The sequence below is a fragment of the Melospiza georgiana genome, chromosome 1, assembly GCF_028018845.1.
Source record: "Melospiza georgiana isolate bMelGeo1 chromosome 1, bMelGeo1.pri, whole genome shotgun sequence".
Taxonomy (NCBI): domain Eukaryota; kingdom Metazoa; phylum Chordata; class Aves; order Passeriformes; family Passerellidae; genus Melospiza; species Melospiza georgiana.
This window is the reverse complement of record NC_080430.1, coordinates 63,718,951-63,739,171: the sequence shown is the minus strand read 5'-3', so window position 1 is coordinate 63,739,171 and position 20,221 is coordinate 63,718,951. Positions and strand designations below refer to the sequence as shown.

The 20,221-nt window shown below is 37.8% G+C and overlaps 1 protein-coding gene across 1 annotated transcript in view; it reads left to right on the top strand.

The window, feature by feature from the left end:
* Positions 1-19,975, top strand: part of CDKAL1 (CDK5 regulatory subunit associated protein 1 like 1) — a 379,153-nt gene extending 359,178 nt beyond the window's left edge. The window contains exon 16 of the mRNA XM_058022013.1: positions 19,273-19,975. Coding sequence (XP_057877996.1) covers positions 19,273-19,479 — 207 coding nt within the window. The 3' untranslated portion in view covers positions 19,480-19,975. The remainder of the gene's footprint in view (positions 1-19,272) is intronic.
* The last annotated feature ends 246 nt before the right edge of the window (positions 19,976-20,221 follow it).

The following is a 20,221-nucleotide window of genomic DNA, read 5'->3' as shown; positions in this document are numbered from 1 at the left end:
GAGAACCGTGTTTAGAAGGCATACATTGCAGAGGAGATATAGGTGAAAGTTGAAGTCAATAAATCATGAACACGTGTAGAGGCAGTTTTGAATTTGGTTCTAGTAAATCTAAGATAGGATATATGTCAGCTGGACATTAAAAAGTAGTGACAATAACCTTAAAATGAACATTCAGACGAAACAAACCTGTCACGAGTTACTAACTGCAATTACAAATATCAGTGAATAAGTATTTCAAAGCTCTGATCATGATTTAGTTCTCTTAAGTTTCACAAGAACGAAAAGAGAAGCAAATGCTGTAGATGTTACATCCTTTCATTGAGGTAGGCTTGAAGCATTAGGAGTGCACTTCAGCATTTTGAGGTTCAGAAAGCAATTTAGCATGTTTTCTATGTTCCTAAGCACTCTGGTAAACTTGTCTTTTAGGATTTGGAGGTAGGTTTGCAGTGCATATAGTGTTGAGTATATTATCTTTGGATAATATTTTTGAAAAGTCAGCAGTGTGTATCAACAGTCTAAATGTAATCTAATTTAGAAAAAAAAACCCAATTTTAATTTTGTATTAGTTTTATTTGGCCATATTTAGGGATCTTGACTGTTTCTCAGCAGCATAAAGTACCTAATAAATGTATCCTGTTTACAGACAAATGTTTGCCCTAAACTAATCATTGAAAAAAAGTAAGAATCTGCAAGAATATGATCTCTTGTTAGAACTAGAAATAGAGTATGTTATGCTTCTGTACTCCAAAAATAATTCTGGTTGTTTACATATGTTCTGTGGCTAAAGGAAAAAAAATACTGCAAGATGAGAAATATATGAAGAAAAGACCAAAGGGCTGAGGGATAAAAATAAAAGGCTGGCTACCTGCCAGAGTTGCAATGCATTGCCAGAATCAAAGCCCCATAAGTCTGAGGGCCTTTGGTGGGAAGTTTTAATCAGATGGAAAATTAAGGCAAGAGAAAAAAAAGTAATTTTAACAGGCTGTTTAATCCCCAGTCATGATTATTTTATGTTCATAGTTCATGTTTCTATAATGCCTGACTTTTTTTTTCAAACAAATACAGGCACATCTTTCAGTTTTCTGTTTTCCATTGGTTTCTCTGATTGTATTCTCCATGTCTAACACTTCCTCTGTGAATGGCATCTGCTGGGAGCCATCATTTCCAATGTCTTCTTTTGTGAGTCTGGGATCTTGGTGCACAACTCTGTGGTTCCTAGGCCTTGGAAACACCCACAGTTGTGCTTTTAAGCTAAAAGCTATTCAAGTCATTGGGCTCTTTGGAGGAAATGAGGAGTGAGCCACTGATTTTCAGTTAGCAGCTAATTATTTTGGTCATTCTGCTTTTTTCTGTTCTCTCTCCCGTCCTCCCTGCATTTTTAGCTGCAGTAGGTTATTGTGGCATTGTGTTTCTGGATACTAATGAAGATTTATGTTACTGGTCTTACAGTTAGCCACAAATATTTTCTAGTTACATGAGCAAAAACATCACCCAGCCTTTTTTTATGATGTTAAGAAACAGGAAAGATGCATATATCAAACACTTCTTTATAGCCTGCCAGCAAGAAAATTCAACAAAGCATAGCTTAAAGGAAACTCTCTGATCTCAGGTAGAAAGGGTGCTTCACTTGCAGGCAAAATAAAATGGAGAAGGGGGAAGAAAGTATCTTCTGCTGGAACAGAAATGAAAGAAATCATGTCAGAATTAAGATCTCTCTATTGGAAGCTTCCTTCAAGGACTTGGAAGGAAATGTGGAAGATGTGTGTTAATTAATAAGCATAGTTTTTACATGTGCTGGAGTTTCAAAGTGCTGGAAAATTTGGTTCCTGAACAGGAACTGGAGATTAGAGATTTAGGGCAAAAAGAGAATGAGGAAGCAAATCTTAGATCAAAAAATGGCATTTAGGTGTGAGTAGAGGAATCTTTCATAAAATTTCCAAAACTGCAGAAAGTATGAGAAATGCTAATGAAAGACTGGAATTTCCAAAGAAGAAAAATAAACTAATATAGAACATAAAACCTTTTACCTCTCTCAGAAAATTACTTTGCAAAGGGATCTTTTTATCACAAAGTCCAAGAAAGGGCAATATGAGAAATGTAAGAGAAACACACTGGCAAAAAGAGGAACATTTTCTGTGTAAAATAATTTTCAGAAAATTCTTTATGAAAATACAATGCATTACTTGGTGCTCTTGCATTCTTAGGAGCATCCCTTTGTTAGCTCAGTTGAACTCTCTCCCACTTTCTGATACCTTTTTTGTGACACTAAGCTGAGTGGTGCAGTTGTCTCACCTGAAGGATGGAATGCCAAGCTCATGATGTTTAGCAAGACCAAGTGCAAGGAGCTGCAGGGCAATCCTTGCTATGAACACAGGCTGAGGAATGAACAGATGGAGAGCAACCCTGCCAAGAAGGATTTGGGATTGCTGGTGGGTGAGAGGCTGGGCATGACCTGGTAATGTGCACTTGCAGCCCAGAAGGCCAACCTCATCCTGGCCTGCATCAAAAGCAGAGTGGCCAGCAGGGAGAGGGAGGGGATTCTGTCCCTGTCTTCTGGTGGGACCCCACCTGCAGTGCTGCATCCTGCTCTGGGGTCCCCAGCACAAAAAGGACATGGACCTCTTGGAGAAAAAGTGCAGAGGAAGCCACCAAGATTATCAGAGGGATGGAGCACCTCTCCTATGAGGAAGGACTGGGAGAATTGGGTTTGTTTAGCCTGGAAAGGAGGAAACTTTGGGTTAACCTAATTGTGGCCTTTCAGTGTCTGAAGGAAATCTGCAACAAAGATGGAGAGGGACTTTTTACATGAGCAGATAGTGAGAGGACAAGTGGGAATGCATTCAAACAGAAAGGGAATAGGTTTAGATTACATATTCAGAAAAAAATCTGTACTGTGAGGGAATGAGGCACTGGAACAGGTTGCCCAGAGAAGCTGTGGATGTCCCAACTCTAAAAGTGTTCAAGGTCAGGTCAGATGGAGCTTTGAGCAACCTGGTTTAGTGGAAGGTGTCCATGCCCATGGCAGGGGAATTGGAAACAGATGATCTTTAAGGTCCCTTCCAACATAAACCATTCTATGATTCTATGATTCTCTGAAAGAACTGATTGTAGGGCTAAGTACACAAGTACTTAGTGCTCTTGCATGTATTAATCTATTTTGTTTAATGTGTTCCTTGTATTCCCTGCTGGTTGTAAATAGAGGTCATAAAAGATGGTGGAAAATCCTTCTTAATTAATCTTTTTTTCTTACATTTTCTTCAGTTCTTTCATGAAGGTTACTGTCAAGTTAGTCTAATAAGAGCTATATTTCCTTTTGAAGAGCAGAGCTCAATGCCACCTATGGATGTTTTATAAAAGGACCTTTGAAAGTCTCATTTTTTCCTGAAAATTGTCATGTGCTCTTTCTTAGATGCTGATTTTCATGATCCACACATTATCTGCATGCTGTGTTGGCTTTGTTCATTTGGGGAATTGAGTTGACTTGAATTTTTCTTCTGCTTGGAAGCCCAAGCCATTTCTTGGCTTAAAATTTGAAACTTGCAGTCAAGTCTTTTGTATGGGCAGAATAATTTTTTCTTGCTGGGTTTAGATAAGCACTGGCTTGAATTGCATGTAGTGTTGGGGAATTTTAATCAATGCTGATCTCTAGGAGCGTACTTAGCCAATGGCTGTGACAAACACTGGAGAAGTAAGTCAGCCACCTTGGGTCATGGGTATGGGCTAGGTGACTTCTTTGTTTCCAGCCTTATCTGCTGTAGATCAGTGAATGTTCTAATTCAGCCATTTGATGACTCCCAAACTGGAACAGAAGGGAGTGCAAGTGTGTTGATCCAACACATTTCTCTGCCCTGCTTAAAGGGCTAAAATACACAGAGGTGATTTAAGGCAGCAAGCTCAAGAGCCAGCCTAAGTCCTTCACCTAGTAGTTTTGTCCTGGTGTCTTTAATTTAATGGGCATGTTGTCTTTCTGCCCCTCCCTCTGGCAGGGCTGAATTTCAACTACAGTGATCAAAGCTCAGCTGAAACAACACATATTACATAGCCCCTTTACAAACAAATGCTCACCACAGTCCGTTTCAGGTGAAAAAAACTGAACATTAATTTATGTACTTTTCATTTCCTCAGCAGACAATGTTATTTTGCTGAATGTCACTGTTTAATCACTTAAAATACATAATTATGTTAATCCTGTACACTTCATGCAATAAATGGAAATAGTAATGGCTGGGAGGATTCAACTCAAAGTCATTTTCTGGAGAATAAGCAAAGGTTAAACAGAAATGTTCTACCCCCACTGCCTCCAGAAGTAGAACTCTAAGTGCTAAAATTGTTCTGCCATTTTTGTGTATTATTTCTAGTCCTCAACCTGCTGATGCTGCACTACAAGATCAGTGAGTAGGTTCTGCTCTCTGTTGGCATAGGGAAATGTGTAGCCATGGTAATTTTAACTACTTGACACTCCCTGTAATATTTAGGATATCCTTTTAAAATATTTTTTCTTTTTCATCAGATCTCTAACAAACAGACTCTTCAGGAAAAATTAAATAGCATTTCGTTTTGGTAATCCTTTATTATTTAATATACCAATGTTCAGTAAGTTTTAATTGGCTTTCAGGAGAAAAGTATAGCAGCCACAACTTTTCTCAGTTTTTATGTTGTTTTGGAAGTCGTCTACATCCAGTCCACAGAAATCATTATAGGTCTGAATTTCATACCTCTCCAGCAAAGACAGGTGGAGGATATTCAGCCCATGTGTACATTTTATCTCTGTTTGCAGTACTTAGTCATCCCTTTTCTTTTATTAGTACTCCTTAGATCACCAAAAATGCACACTTAGGCAGTATTTCTCTCTCCATTCCTTCCCTATCTCTTCTTTCCCTGTGAGAATACACAGTTAGAGGTATCAGATATTTATGTCTTGAGTGGATGGTATTTCTCTGTTCCTCCTTTATTGAAACTGTAATTAAAATAGTCTTTCTACATCCGTACTTGAAAGGGACAGCACAAAAAAAGGCACATGTAGCTCATGATACAGTTTTCCCCATCACCAAATGAGAAGTCAGTAGGTTTGAAGTTACACATACAAAGTTCTGGAATGTTGAACATCCGCCTCTTAGAAATGTATTTATTGCCAAAACCATTGAAGTGAGATGATTCATTACCTTTGAGATTGTTTTGAAGGGCAATAAAAATTACAGTCATGACATTAAGCTATTTTTTAAACTAAAAACTGTTTTAAAAGTGTAGCTCATTTAAAAAAAATTACCAAATCATGTTAAAGGTGAACTGCCATGTTCTGTATCCTTTAATATTATTGCATGTTCAAAATCTTTATTAGATTCTGAGTAGATTAATGGGTTTCTAATAGTCTAATAATCATCCTTTGTGTTCTTGCTTATTCCCTTTATGATAATGAGAATTGCTAAGGTATACATATCTTTTGAAAGTAAGTTTTTTATTTTATTCTGCCAAATCTATTGAAAAAGCTTCGAACTGCTCTGCAATATTAGGATTAATTGTGAGTTATAGTAGGATATCCAGATACCTTTATAATCATAATTTTCCAGTCAGACTTTTATAATACTTGGACATAGTGATTTATGTTTGTGCTTTTAATATACTTACTAGAGATTTATTAGAGATTGGAGATGTTTGTTTTTAATTTTGTGGTGTCGATGGTAATAAGATAAGGAGAAAGCATAAGAAAAACAGGAGAAGGCTTTTCAGTAAGAGAAAGAAACAAATTTTGTATGGTTTTGACACTATTAAATTATATTTGGGGAAGATGTCTGCATATAAAAATTCAAAGGCATTTTTTCAGGGGCTATGTCTTTGACTGAAATGAAATTGCAGTTGAGTAATAAGTTCTATTTGATGGCTACATTGGAGGAAAGGTATCTTAAAATATTCAAATACCATCCTTCAGTAAATTGAATGTGGACTTCACAGCCTTAAATTTAGTCCACTGAGGATATGCTCCTAACTGGCCTAGAATATCCAAAGAACTTACTGTGACTGTTGAACACATTAGAATGACTGTGTGCTCAGAGACAGTCCACAGAATGTTATAGCATCTAAGCAAGCTTAGAGGCTGCTTCTTATTCCGAGGTCACACACAGTAACTTTGTGTTTGTGCAGGCTGTATTACATATCAAGTTTAACATTCCCTCCAGATCTTTTATCATGCCATAAGCTATTAAAGTGTGTTGTTGCAGTTTTATTGGACCAAACAACAAGAGAAATAAACCCTTGCCCTCCTACTGCAATCTCTCCCACTAAGATATTTTTGAAGGGGTCTTCTCAAACTACAAGGGTGATAATCACTGTAAAAAATTGCATTTTCCCTTTAAGGAACTTGGCTCAGGGCCTGTGAGTTTTCACAGGACCTGACTCCTAAACTGAGCTTTAGGATCAGTTCTTATTTTTAGCAAGTTCCAAAGCTGTTCCTGTGGGCTTTATCAAAGACCATTAAATAAAAGAAACACAAAAATTACTGATTATTTAAGTACTTTGTTAAAGACAGCTTTACTTGTGGTTAGTGCACAGTACAACAATCTTTGATAACCTTTCTCTGACTGCTTCCCATTGTGTATTTAAATTACTTGTAGAGTTCCCTCCCCTACAATTTATTATTTCAGACCTTAGAACTCTTCTTAAAAATGCAAAAAGATTTTCTACTGATTTATTATAATGCCAGCTGTTCTAGCCAGAAGTTACAAATGGATCTGTTGTAATGGTCTGATCCAGTGAGATGAGGAGATTCTGGATTGAAAGATCTAGTGAGGTTAGCATGAAAGTTTATGGTGGTGGTGTGGTAGGGTTAGTGCAGATATCCCATATATGTTCCCACTAAGGTAAAATTGGTGCTACATCTGTTTGTAGGGTCCTTTAGGTGTTAAACCTTTCTTTTTCATCACAACATATTCCAAAGCTTGTTCATCTTTTTCACAGGGAGTTGACTCAAAGCACATTCACAGGTTGGCATCAGAAACAGTTCATGTTTTGAGGTTCCAAAAAAGTCAGAAGGCTTCAAGCATAGCTTTTCTGTGCTTCAAACTCAAGCCCATGGGATGCTAAAATTCCAGCATATTTACTTCCATTTCTTTTCCTCAAGTCAGGACCATAACTCAGACTTGGGTAATAATAAAATCATTATCTAGGACATGTTTCTTCCATTCTAGATATTATAAAAAACTGGAATTATGATGAGGAAAATATATGTACTGCAGTGGTGCTTCAGCTTTTAATCACTAAGGTAACAAGCACTGGCATGAAGTAATTTTTAATTAGGATACATTAGTATAAAATCAAACCCAGAGTTATTCTACACATTCATTAATGCCACCATGGTATGAAAGAAATAATATGGATTTTCTCATTCTTTATTTTTAGTGGAAAAGCGCTAACAAGTCATTTATAAATTAAAGAATACATGTAAAAATGTTTATAAATATTTTTCTAGAAGAAATGTAGATTTTTAGTTGTTCTTGGTGATGGCAATCACACAGAATAATTAAGGACCGAAGACAGACCATTTTTGATGTAGATAGCTCATCAGCCCATAAGAAAATAGTTAATCCCAAATTTCTGGCTCAACTTAATCCCACAAATGAGTGTTGATTTTACTGTTCTATCAATATCTTCTTTATAGCAGTTTGGGGTTTTTTTTGCCTTTTTACCTGGTTTTACTAGTAAAAACACTTTTGTGGGACTTGGCCTGTAAAGTGTAAAGAAGCCCACACATGTATGAACATGTTGTCTTTATTCCAGAAATGGCCAGCCCCTGGTGTGGGACAACCCAAAGAGTTGACCTGGACCATTTGGTGTTATCCAATACCCTCTTTTCCAGGGGCTGCCAGGTCAGTGTCATGTATGTGTGACATGTGGAGCAGGAGAGCTCGTGGCTATTAATTACATGATGCATTTCTGTCTGGCCAGGAGATTGGCAAGGCATGGCAGTCCAGGCTCTTGGTAGACCCAGGTGACCTCTCAGAAAGGTTTGACCACCCAAGTGCTACAACCTGAGATGGATGTGTGATTGATAAATAGTGTAAGGAATGAAACCTGACTGGCTTAGAGAGCCAGATGTCAAATGCAAAACAAAAAGAAAAAGCCCCATGGAAATTACTGTTATTTTTCTTTAGTCTGAGTATGATCAGGGGGTCCTTGACACAGTTTTGTCTGAGAAAATGATTAAATGATTCACTAAATGTCTTGACTTTCAAATTGATAGATTCTTCTTCATACCTATATATATATATCTGTACTGTGGCAGAATTTGCACAAATGCTCCATTTTGGATTGGAGTGGCTTGGAAATGTTTGTGAAAGTACTTTTGAAGGAACAAAAATGTGTAGGCAGTACACTCAAGCTCTTTTTGTAAAAAAAAAAAATCACATTGCTACAAAAGCTACCTGTGCATAATATTGACCAGATGGATTTCTGGTCCTGAGGAAAGAGTCCTGTTATCAGGACTAGAGGATTTTTTTTTTAACTCTCATCCTTGTTTTGACATGACTTCACATGTGATTGTTAAGTGATTTCAGTCAGTGTGACTGTGATTTATCTTATCCGTATGGAAACTATTTTGCAATTCTCACATACAAAATCTCTGATAAGTGCAGATAACATAATTATCATACAAAAAGGACAGCTGTGAATATCCATTTCTGACACAGATAGTTTTTTCAAAATACAAGAACTTTAATTTGGTGAAATGATGGAAGTAGTGCTTAGAATGACAGGAATTCTTTTCCTTTTTCAGCTCATGTGTCTCTTGTCCAAAGAAATGTTAGTTCATTATTTTTTTCAGTGAGGAGCGCTTAAGATTCTGTAGCATAATCAGATTTTGTCACAGAACCACAGGGGAAAGCCAGATGTGCAGCTCTTAAGAGCTGGAAAGGAATGAATTATACTTGGGGGAGTATCTTGTGTGATAAAAGAAAACTGTTGTAGTGCTGTTGTGCTTTAGTATGGAGACATGAAAGATCTTAAAATCCAAACCCATTAATTTGTTAAAGGCCACATTAAGCCCCACAGTTGTCATCCTGTGGGCTTGTATTTCTCAGCCCTGTAGACACCTGGTATATGTTTGCAACTTTCATGTCATCCTCTGTTTTATTTGTGTTTATCTCACTTTTTTGTAACAACTTCTCCTGGTTTGTTTAAGTACTGCATGTGATTTTGGAGTTTCGGGAGTACAGGCTGGTCAGCAGCATGGTGGCATAAAATAGATTATTGAGGCTGTGGTCTGGCCTTTCCCTCAGCAGAAGCAGTGATTTAATTTGGGCGAGGGTTTTTTTACCAGTCCCTTGGTGGTCTACCACTGTTGAAGTGAGTAGGTTCAAAAGTTACTAGGACAGGCAGAGATATTGAAATGATATGGAGGACACCACCAGGAGTCAATTGCTGTCAATAGTTGTATTCACCTAGAGACAAAAGCAACAGCAAAACACAAGAGAAAGCTGTATTAAAATATTATGGGCTGTATTCTCACAGACTAGTAGCCTTTTCTAAACAAAGGAAAGTTTAACAATCCTCATTTCTGTGTAAATGCCAGCTGTACTGTGTTTCAGTCTTATGTTCATGAAGTATTTACACATGTCCATGTGCAATTTTTTTGTGCACAGAGCTGAGACTATTCCTTTAGTATCAGAATCTTTTAGGTTGGAAAATACCTTACAGATCATCAAGTGCAATCACTAACCCAGCCCTGCCAAGCTCGCCACTAAACCGTGGCCCCATGTGCCACATCCACACATCTTCTAAATACCTTCTGGGACAGTGACTCAGCCACTTCCCGGGGCAACCTGTTGCAATGCTTGACAACCTTTTGGGTAAAAAAAAATTTCCTAGTGTCCATTTAATTAAGTTAGATATTTTTCCTCTGCATTGTTTGTCATGTAATATTAGTGTTGTTTTCAAGGGAGTTCTTTCTTTCTTTCTTTCTAACCTTTCCTGTGACCCCCATAACTACATTTCTGAGTGCTTAAGAAACAGTTACAAGTTTATGTTTACATTGTCCTCCTGAAATGTAGCTTTTGTTTTCCCATTTCACTGATAAAGATGAAGCAGATGTTTAAATGCTGGAAGGTTAGTCTGGAGAACAGATTTAATGGTGGCCAGTTCAAGATGCTTGGAAATAGATACTTAAAATTATTAAAATTTTGTATCATGAATTCAAGCAAGCTGCAGTGTTGACTTTTCAGCATTTAAGACAATTCCAGGGGATGATATTTCAGAGAAAAAAAAAGAAATTAGTATTTTTTATTTCATGGTTAGTTCCAGAAGAACCAAATTTCTCCTCATGAGCTAATCCTCAGAATTATCAGATACAACCTGATAGAGCACACTGTGTAACCCCCATGTGGGATAAGACTGAGGTCCAGTGGTACAAATGGTCAGTATTTGAGCATGACAGGGTGCAAGTCCCTGCTCAGGCACTCCAGTCCTGTACCTCTGCAGAAGTTTGGTCAGACCACCCTCTGAATGATACGAAGTCTCTCCCGAGAGCAGATATTTGTTCCAGCCTGCAGATTGGATACTTAAGGCTCTTTGATGTCTTAGACAGAGTGCCAAGGTGCTATCATGATTATCTAGCATAAAATACACTGCAAGCCAAGAAAGGTTTTTCTCATGTAATCTTTCTTGTGGGGAAGGGCTGACGAATCATTTGTGGTGACTGGGGATAGAGAGATTGTGTTAGAGCAGTTAGGCTTGCTAATCACAGAAAGTAACCATTGTTTGATGTTTCCATGAGAGAGCCCTCCATTAACTGCAGCTGAACTTGACTGAGTGTGAAATTAAAAAGGAGACACAGATTTCCAGACACTCCCTCAGGTGCTCAAAAGTATGCTAACTGGCACTGTGGGAGACCTCCTAAAACAGCAAAGGATACTTAAAGGAAAGGGGCCACAGACAAAGTGAAAAGAAAACCTTTGTATTATCACTGAACCCACAAAGTTGATCAAGATCAGTCACACTGTATTAACTGTTAAATTTTAGGCTTACATGAAATGCTTCTTTCTGCCAAGGTCTGGTTCCAGCTGTGCTTGGTGAGCATCTGCACTCCCAGGAACTGGAGGTATGTAATCCTAGGCAGAAAAGTCTGTGAAAATAAATGTAAGAGAAATTGTCAGGAGCCTGCATATTAAGGCATTGCCTAGCTTTAGGAAAATTATTTTAAAACTTCAACTTGACAGACTTAAAAGATTTTACAGATTTTTATGTTGGCTTCTGCTGGCAGCTGGAATCTGAATTGTAGAGACCCAATTCCTGATTTGCATTGTGGCACTGGAGGCACTTCAATCTTCTTTATTTTTTTTCTCTCCCTGTAAAATGAGGGAGGCATATAGATCCCAAAGATACCTACTGGAATGAAATTTGAAACTCTGAAACCTAGTATCATTGCAGAGTATTTAAAATGCTCTTTTTAAACCATGTTTATTACCCACGACATTGAAGTGTAAGAAGGGCTGTATCCTTTGTCTCTCAGGTTGTTGTATTATGTAAGTCTCTGTGGAACATTCCATTTTAATGCTTGGTTCTGTAGGAAGAAATGAAAACACCATAAATTCAGGACTATGACATATTCTAGGATTGAGGGGGAAGCTTTAGCCAAGAATATGTACATATATCAGTTTATTCTACTCTGCTGTATGTGAAAGATCTTTGAAATCTCCTGATTTTGAGAGCCAATGTCCCTTGAGTAAAACCAGTATTACTCATTTCACTGTTGATATGTGAATATCATTCAGTTATATTGGTGGTTCTTGTGACATAAATATACATTTTCAGATCTAGCTATTCATTTTCTGGGATACTCTTTCTGATGGAAACCTTTTGTGTCTTTGCCTGTAGCTACCATTGACCTCCACATAATTGTCACTGTTGTTTCAAGATTTAAAAGGGAAGCAAAGAGGTGACGGTCTCTGAAATATTGTGCTGTAAAAAAAAACACATATCATATTTCATTTAATATTCTCACTTGTAGAGCAGAATTTGAACATTCACATGTTGTCTTTCTTTCATTATCCAAAAAAATAAACTGGGAAAATTGTTGTATTATAAGCACAACTTTAAAATTCTTATTTTAAAAAACATCAACCCCCCTCCCCCCCCAAAAAAAATCTTAGTGATCTTTTGAAGAAGGAGCAAGCTGGAATCCTATGGAATGGTATCTAATAATACAGGCTGTGGTAAAAAATGATATCTAGTGTTACTACAAGTTAATGTACATCCTGTAATTCACTGTAATGCATTTTCAAAGCCATGAAGCCTGTGCTAGTGATCTCTAGGAAACAGATTTGTCTGTTAGCCAGCTAATTACCAGATAAGTGCCCAGAGCAAGTACCTGCCATCTCCTTCATAAAACTGTCCTGGGCACAGGGAGATAAATAGTGACAGAACCCCATCCTGAATTTGTCCACACTGTGCTGCTATGTTCATTCTTCATTTCAAGTCATTGCTTGGATGATTTTTGAAATGCAAACATTTTCTGTTTAGAAGATCTCTCAGTCCTGTTGTGGTTGCAGGTGCTGGCTGGAATGCTGACTGTCATGTCCTTTGATTCTGTCATAGTGATTGACACCCCACACATCTCATTGCAAAAAAAATAAAGCTCAGAACCCGGGCATCACACATTTTTAAAGCTGTTGTGTCTGACCTTGAATGACAGGTTATTTTGACAGTGCATTGTTTGTGTGGTGGAACGATACTGAGTCACTAAGTTTAATAGCAGCACAAAATACAAATATGGAAAAAGAGATTCAAGTCCTGGCTGGAAGCATTTATAGGTAAATATGAAGAAACGGGGTAAAACAAGTGGGTGTAATGAAAAACAGCACAAGATCGTGTTTTAAACATTTTGGAGGTGTTTTTTGGCTTGTGTTTTCTCAATTGTTTGTTTCTCTTGTTTTTGTTTCTTTTATTAGTTGAGCTTTTTGGTTGTTGTACTCCTGCTCAAAGTGTACATCACAAAGGAAATTATTTAATAAGCCCCAGTTGCTCAGCCTTCTGTCTGGCATCTAAGTGCTTTTTGAATTTTGAGAGCTGATTGAGGGAATAATATGAAAGACTGAGGGAGGAAAAAGAAGTAGGTAGGCAAGGGCCTAGCCTTAGGTAAGAACATGGAAGAGAGCAGGGAGATGTCTGCCAAGAAAAACACCAATGCAGCCATACAGTAATGGTGGGAATTTACAGAGAGAAAATTAATTCATTTTATATTCTTAAATAGGAATATTAAAATTTGAATTTAATGTAGGAGGAGGAAGTTCCAGATGTGTTTCTATATGACATGACATTACAAATTTATGTTCCCTGTGGCATCTCTGCCTTTGTTTATTTGAGAGGCTGAGTGGTCAAATGATGCAAGAGAGAAATGAGGAGAAGTAGAAGGAAAAGAGGATGGACAGGAGGAATTATTGTAGTAGTAATCAAGGTAAAAGTTGACTAGTGAGCAAAATGTTTTTTTCCATGCTGATCAAAGGAACCAGACGGATCATGCAGGTGTTACTGGAAAGAACACAGACTTTGCTGACTTGCTGTGCAGGTCAGGGAAGGCCCTGGTTAAAGATTGTGTCCATAAAGGATGACAGCTGGAAGGAACTGTCAGATTTAATGCAGATGAGCTTGAGGTCAATCAGTCTCTACAGCCTCCCATTATTACCTGTATAGTTGTATTGGACCATGGTACAGCCTCTGGGAGTATTGCTGCCCTGCCTGGACTGGGTCATTCACAGGGATCCTGCTGTAAATGAGGAGCTGGGAGCTGTAAGGAGTTCAGATGTGCATCATGGAGTTGGGCAGGGGCTGGAGCAGCTGGGCTGTGACGAGAGGCTGAGGCTGAGCCTTGGCCAGGGCTGGAGCAGGGGTGGCTTCAGGGGACCGCAGCAGAGGCCCCCAGTGCCTGCACAGGGCGAGGTTCCTGACAAGAACAAGCCAAGTGCCTCCAACTGGGACATGGTGGGGTGAGACACTGGGCTAGGTTGGAATGAGAGGTTCAGAAGGATGTAAAGGGAAGCATTTCCCAATTAATGGGCTCCAGCAGGGGAACAAAGGCACAGAGAGATTGTGGTCCATAACTGGATGTTTTCAGAGCCCAAAAAGAAGAAATAACATGAAATTCCTTTGCAAAAGCACCTGGGTGCTTTATTTTTTTCCCTCAAAGTCTCTCATTTTTTAAAATGGGTAAGTAAACTCTGCATGTATTGGGAATCGGTGAATTCCTAGGAATGGTGTACAGCTGATAACATCTGACACATGCTTGTAGACAGCATTTTCTTTTAACAGCATCATACTGTGCATTCATTGGAATACATGGTGGCAGGGATGCTTCTTAGAGGAATTACCATGTTAATTCCATTAGGAAAAAAATATTTTCTGTGCCATTTATTTTGTAATTTAAGAGCAGCATTCCACATTTGCAGAAGGCTGATGGAATTTTTAAAGTAATAAATCAAAGGAGTTCTCTTAATACCTACAGAACTAAATGTAGGGACATTTCCAGAACTATTCAATGAAACTCAATTTACATATTTTTTGGATATGTAATCTATGTGACCTTCAGTAACTGTTTGTTTTTTTAAATCTGAAAAATGCATTTAAAGAGTAATAGCCCAGAGTTTCAAATAGTGCAGCAGGAGATGTAATGCATATTTTAACATGTTTTCTTTAAATTTGTCACACAGACTTGTTGTGCATGATTATGTAAACGTCTGTGATTTTAAAGCCAGTAGTACAAGTGTGTGATGTACTTGGTTGGGCTAAAAAATTCAGAAGTCTAATTTATCTTGAGATATGCTCAGTCAAGAAGTTTTTCACAGCAGTTAGCTAACACTTCAAGCTCTAACAGTGCCCCTGAGCCATAAAAGAAATTTGCATGTAAGAAATGTTTTGAATCTATTAAAACCTCAGCTCAGAGCTAAAGACTTTCTCTTATGTCTTTGTTGACTAACATGAAGTGAGATCTTACAAAAAGCTGGGCTGTGATCGACAGATGCCAAATCTCAGGTTTTGATGTGATTATATATTTCTTTCATGCACAGTGGTTTGCTCTGGGACTGGAGTTTCAGAAAGACAGCAATCAATGGGTCTGTGCAAGACTACACAAAATATATTACTCCTGGCAGTCGTCAAGGCAGAATTATTCAAAAAATAATCTGAAATGCATTTGATCATACACTAGAAGTTTTAATAATTTATATTATACCTTATTAGCAAAGTCTTGTGTTTACTTTGTGACTGCCAAAACAAGATGAAAGGCTGCCTCCGTGGAAATACAAGATGCTTAGCTCAAAGTCTCTGTCTGTGCATTTCAGTTTGGTAATTTCCCTTCCTTCCCTCATTTTGATTAATAGTATATATAATTTTGAATCTTGGAGTATCTTTTCCTTCATTGTGGTCCTATCTAGTGAGAGCAATGCTTAACAAGTCTACCAAAGAGTTTGTGGCCTATCAGGACTGAAACTAGTACAAACACGTATTTTTGAAACTTTACCTTCGGGCTTCCTCCCAGCACTTTGTGGTTGAAAGATACTTTGAATTTTGTTCTAAATTCCACTGAAATGAATCATTATGGTAATCTTTCTAACTCTTGCAGCTACAAAAGTGTGATGTCTGAGCTCAGCTTAAGGAACTGTTGCACTCTGACTAGTGATTGTATGTGGTAAATATCACAGCTATATCAGGTCAGAATATTGCAGAAATTACCTAAAGATTTCCTTGGAAAGATAATGCACTGTGAATATTGTATCTAGAGTCAGAGATACAAATAAGGACTGTTCAGAATTAATCCTTCTATTAAGTGAGAGCATAGTGAGTGGACAGTGTAAATGCTAGTTCAAAAAATTAGTTTTTTACCTCCACCGAGGTTTTTTACACCAAAAGTGCATAGAGTCATACATACAGTGTTTTTCACTAACACAGCTGTTTATGGGATACTTGTGTGCCAGGAAGAACTGCTTATATTCTTGGCAGGCCAGGCTGTGGCAAGGGCCACTCAGCCCTTAGGAGGGAGAGGGTGCAGTGACACGGTCCCTTTAGCAGGGCTCCTCTTCCCCCTGGGGAATTTGTGCCCAACAGACTCTGAGCAAGAGGCACCCACCTGCAGGTGTCTCTGAGTGATTATCCTGGGTTTAAAAGCTCTCTATGAATCTCAGGATGGGGACAAAAGGACTGTTATTTTCTACAGGAGCCTTTCAGTCTCCGGGAGCCAGTTGTATCTTTTTTTTTTTTTTTTTTTTTTTTTTCCCACAGATGCACATTCTGTGGTGACAATGAGGGAAAATTTCATGGAAGCCTGTGGTATTACTCATGTATCAGGCAGAATTTTGGGCCAAACTAGAGAAGAGTGCTTAGAAAGCATGAATCAGATGAATACATCTTTTCTTTCCTTGGAAGGGAATATTTGGCAGGATCACCTGAAGAGGTGTACATTATCAAACAGAAACACAGCATGTTTAAGTGGTAAGCTGTGATGTCTTTAAGAAAAGGGTCACTTCAGTTTGCAATTTGAGGTATTTTTGTTTTTCTACCAAAAACAATCCAAAACACCCAAACCAAAAAAAAACCACCCAAAAAATGGGTTTACTGTATCAGCATGATCATCTCATTTATTGGAATATGATGAAGTAAGGAAAAAACAGATTTCACAGCTGTGCAGGCTGACTTAGATGAAATGCTACTTGGACAACTCACCAGCAGTGTTCACCACCACTGGAACTTTGTAAACCTTGCCAAAATCTCTTGTGCCATTCTGTCCTACCAGCAGTATGCAGCACTGCCTAATGCATATGCAGTGCACGTTGCAGTAGAGCTGTAAGAAAACAGTATGGTAAAAAAAAAAAAAATGGCAGTATAGGCATGATGAAAATTATAGCAGCAAGATGAGACTCTTTGGTTTTATGTTGGAAAACAGAAAAACTGTATAACATAAATGAAATGCCAGTGAAACCACTACTGTAAACTATGTTACAGAAACATGATTGAATGCATGAAACACTGATGTGCTTAACTGTTAGTGAAGGAGAAAATTTAAAAGAAGTGTCTCAAAACATTTTGCAACTTACAATTTGTTTTTGGGGCATTTTGCTGGCTGTCCCTAGTCTTGCTGAGAAATATAGATAGGAAATGAAGCATTGAGGAGAAGGTCCAGCATTATTTATGAGGTGCGGGCCCTTTTTATCTGTTTGCCAAGGGATAGCATCTAGTTTTGTATAAGTGAATAACTATGATTTTATCATGTAGTGTGGAAATATTTAATTAGGAGTCCAATAGGCTGATTGTAGTCAGCCAAATTTGAAGTCATGCTTCAGTGAAAAATAAATATCAGAAAAAATAAGACTTTAGTTGTACTGATATTTTTACAGACTTATCCTTTCCTTTAAATCACTTTAGCCTTAGCGTTAATGTACCAACAATACATGTAAAAACAGGTCATTTCCATAAATTAAGCACCTTACATTAGAGGTTTGTGAGACCTTCAAAGAAAAGAAATGCTTTATAAATGTCTAGAAAGAATAAATTGCTAAAGAATTTTGACTCATTTGTAAAAAGTCCTTAATACTGTACGTTTTCCAGTTTAATCAGCTTTGATTTGGGAGGACAAAATAGCTGAGCCAAGTGCTAAAATTTCAAACACCTTAGAAATTGATTGTAATTAATAACTTAATAATTTTTGATTAAGTAAACATGGTCTGCCCAATATAGATTCAAGCTCTGAAGTGGTGCTCTTCCTGTGCCTCACTCTGTGGAGAATTCCACCCCAGTGTGCTTACCTGTTTCCTTTCCTCTGTTTACCCAGTTGACATTCTTCTAGGTGCTTATGTGTGAGAAGTCACCCTCATTTCATAGTTCACTTGATCAGTAACCCTTTGCCTGTGTGAACTGGGACCCAAGTCAGCAATAACTCAGTTGTTAGAACAGCACTTACTCCAGGCTGTCATTTGCCCCTTTGATGCTTACTTACCTAACCAGTAGTAATCATTATTTTCCTTCTACAATTACTATAATGGAGCTGATTGCTGAAATGGAAAACAGGAGGCAGTTACAGAAGGTTTGAATTTTTTTTTTTTTTGTGCTGTCACACTTTCATGGGCAGGCACCTTTCTTGGAGCTTTGATATTTCTTTGAGTTTGCCCAGAAATATGTTTGGTAAAAGACAGAGTGGGCATCTGGTCTGTATTTTCATGTGGCCCTGTTTCAGCTTCTTGGAAATACAAGATTATCCAGATAGGGACTTTCTGGGTCCCTGATTTATTTTATACAAAATGTGAAAGAGAAAAAAAAAATAAAATTGTTTAATCAAAAACCTTTTTTTTAACTGGAAAATTTTAAACCAATTAAAAATCCAGCTGAACTCAATTGAATTCCCAAGAGATTCTTCAAATAGAGGGAGGAAAACAGAAATGATCAACAGAAATGTTGCATCCTATGATGCAGCATTGTTACACCTTTGTTTAATTACACCTTTACCACTTACATCTCTTGCAAATGTCATCAGAGTTTTACTGGATGATGTTTTTCCTTTTGAGTATCTACAATACTGAACTGAATAAGGAGAAAAGAGAGAAAGGAGCCTTTTACTCTTTTCACTTGGATTTTCTGCTGAAATAGTGATGCAATATCTGTAACTTGTGCTGCAGTTAAAAGACATCATATTCTTGGGGACCTTGGTGCTTGCAGTCAGGTTGGGAATGGTAATGGCAGGCACAGCAGGGAGCTGGGATTCAATATGCTGAATGAGAAGGTGAGTGTTTTAGCACAGCTGCCTCCTGAGGGTCAGGGGAAAGGAAAAGCCCTTTGGGAGGATTTTCAAGCACCACTGAGCTAGCACACCAGGAGTCAATGATTGACTTTAGAAGATCCCTGCTGTGCAAAGGATTGAGTGCTGTGGTCCCCTTTATCACTGGTTAGACATTTCTTTTGGAGAAGCTAAAAATCAGAAAGTAGTGAGATAGCAGCAAAATAAATTTAAAAATTTATTTTTAAATTTTTTACTGTCTCTGGTGGCAGTGAGGTCTGGAGATTTGTTTCTGTTGCTAACAGCTGCATTGACTTGGCAGTTAATTTCATTGGAAATACTGGTTTTGTATGGCATTTATAAGATTCCTGTACAAAAAACTGATGACTTGGTGACGATGCAGTGCAGGTTGAATTGTTGGTCTTGACAAGGACATTAATGTGAACCTCAGTACAAACAGGAGAGTGTATTTGGTATGTACAGTCAGAAGGACAGAGCACAGTTTCAATCCTAATGTGTGCATTTCTTCACAGGAGTTCCGACGTTCAGCGCAGAATGGCACAAAGTGGAAAGCACAGCCTAATGCTGAGATCCCAGTGAAAACACGGCTCAGCTCCTGGATGGCTTTGCAGCTGCCATGGCAACAAGAGGGAGGTGGACTGAAGATCCTGTCTGCCAGCCTGGCTCTACTGGCAGTTCTTGTTATGTTTTACTACGGAGGAATGAAAACAGAACTGTGAACTGAATGGGGCTTTTATCTAAACAATGAAACTGCTGTTCAAAATCTTCAAAGGAAACACTTTTACCAGCAAATATTTTTTTTTTTATTTTAGAAAGAAAAAAGCTAATATAAATTGGGCAATAATTTGTACTCACTCTATGCCTTTCCTGTCATTCAAAGGAGAGAACATTAATAAGCTGTGGGAAGGCCTATCTTGCCAAATCCTGAGATCCTTGGTTGGTTGAACAGGTTGTTACATCTTCTCTTTTCTTTTTTTTCCTAAAATGATGCAGTGTATGCATTACATGCTCTTTTCATATTTGCTGTATCAGATAAAATTGCATTAATTTTTTAAGGAATCTTTCCATTGAGTGATATTGGTCATCTTTTATGGGTAGATTATTTAAAGCTTTCCTAAAGATTTTGCTTGATGCAGTGTGATTGTTTGGTATCTGTCTTTTTACATTAGAATGAACACTGCAAGGCCATTAAAGTTTGTTATTTGTTGCTATTTATTTTGCTGTCATATTTGAAAGAATTTTTGCCTGCTGTCTTGCATCTCTTAACTTCCCAATGAGTTATTAGGCTTTTTTAATGCAAGAAGAATTATTTTTTACATAGAAATAGTCCTAAAGGTGTTAGGTTTTTATAATTGAATGGGAGGATGTTGTTCTGGTGATAGAGTTCTGTGAAAAGATGGATTTAATACAGTCTGTAGATTTTATCCAATCTTTAGAGAACTACCTGGGAATCTCTTAGCT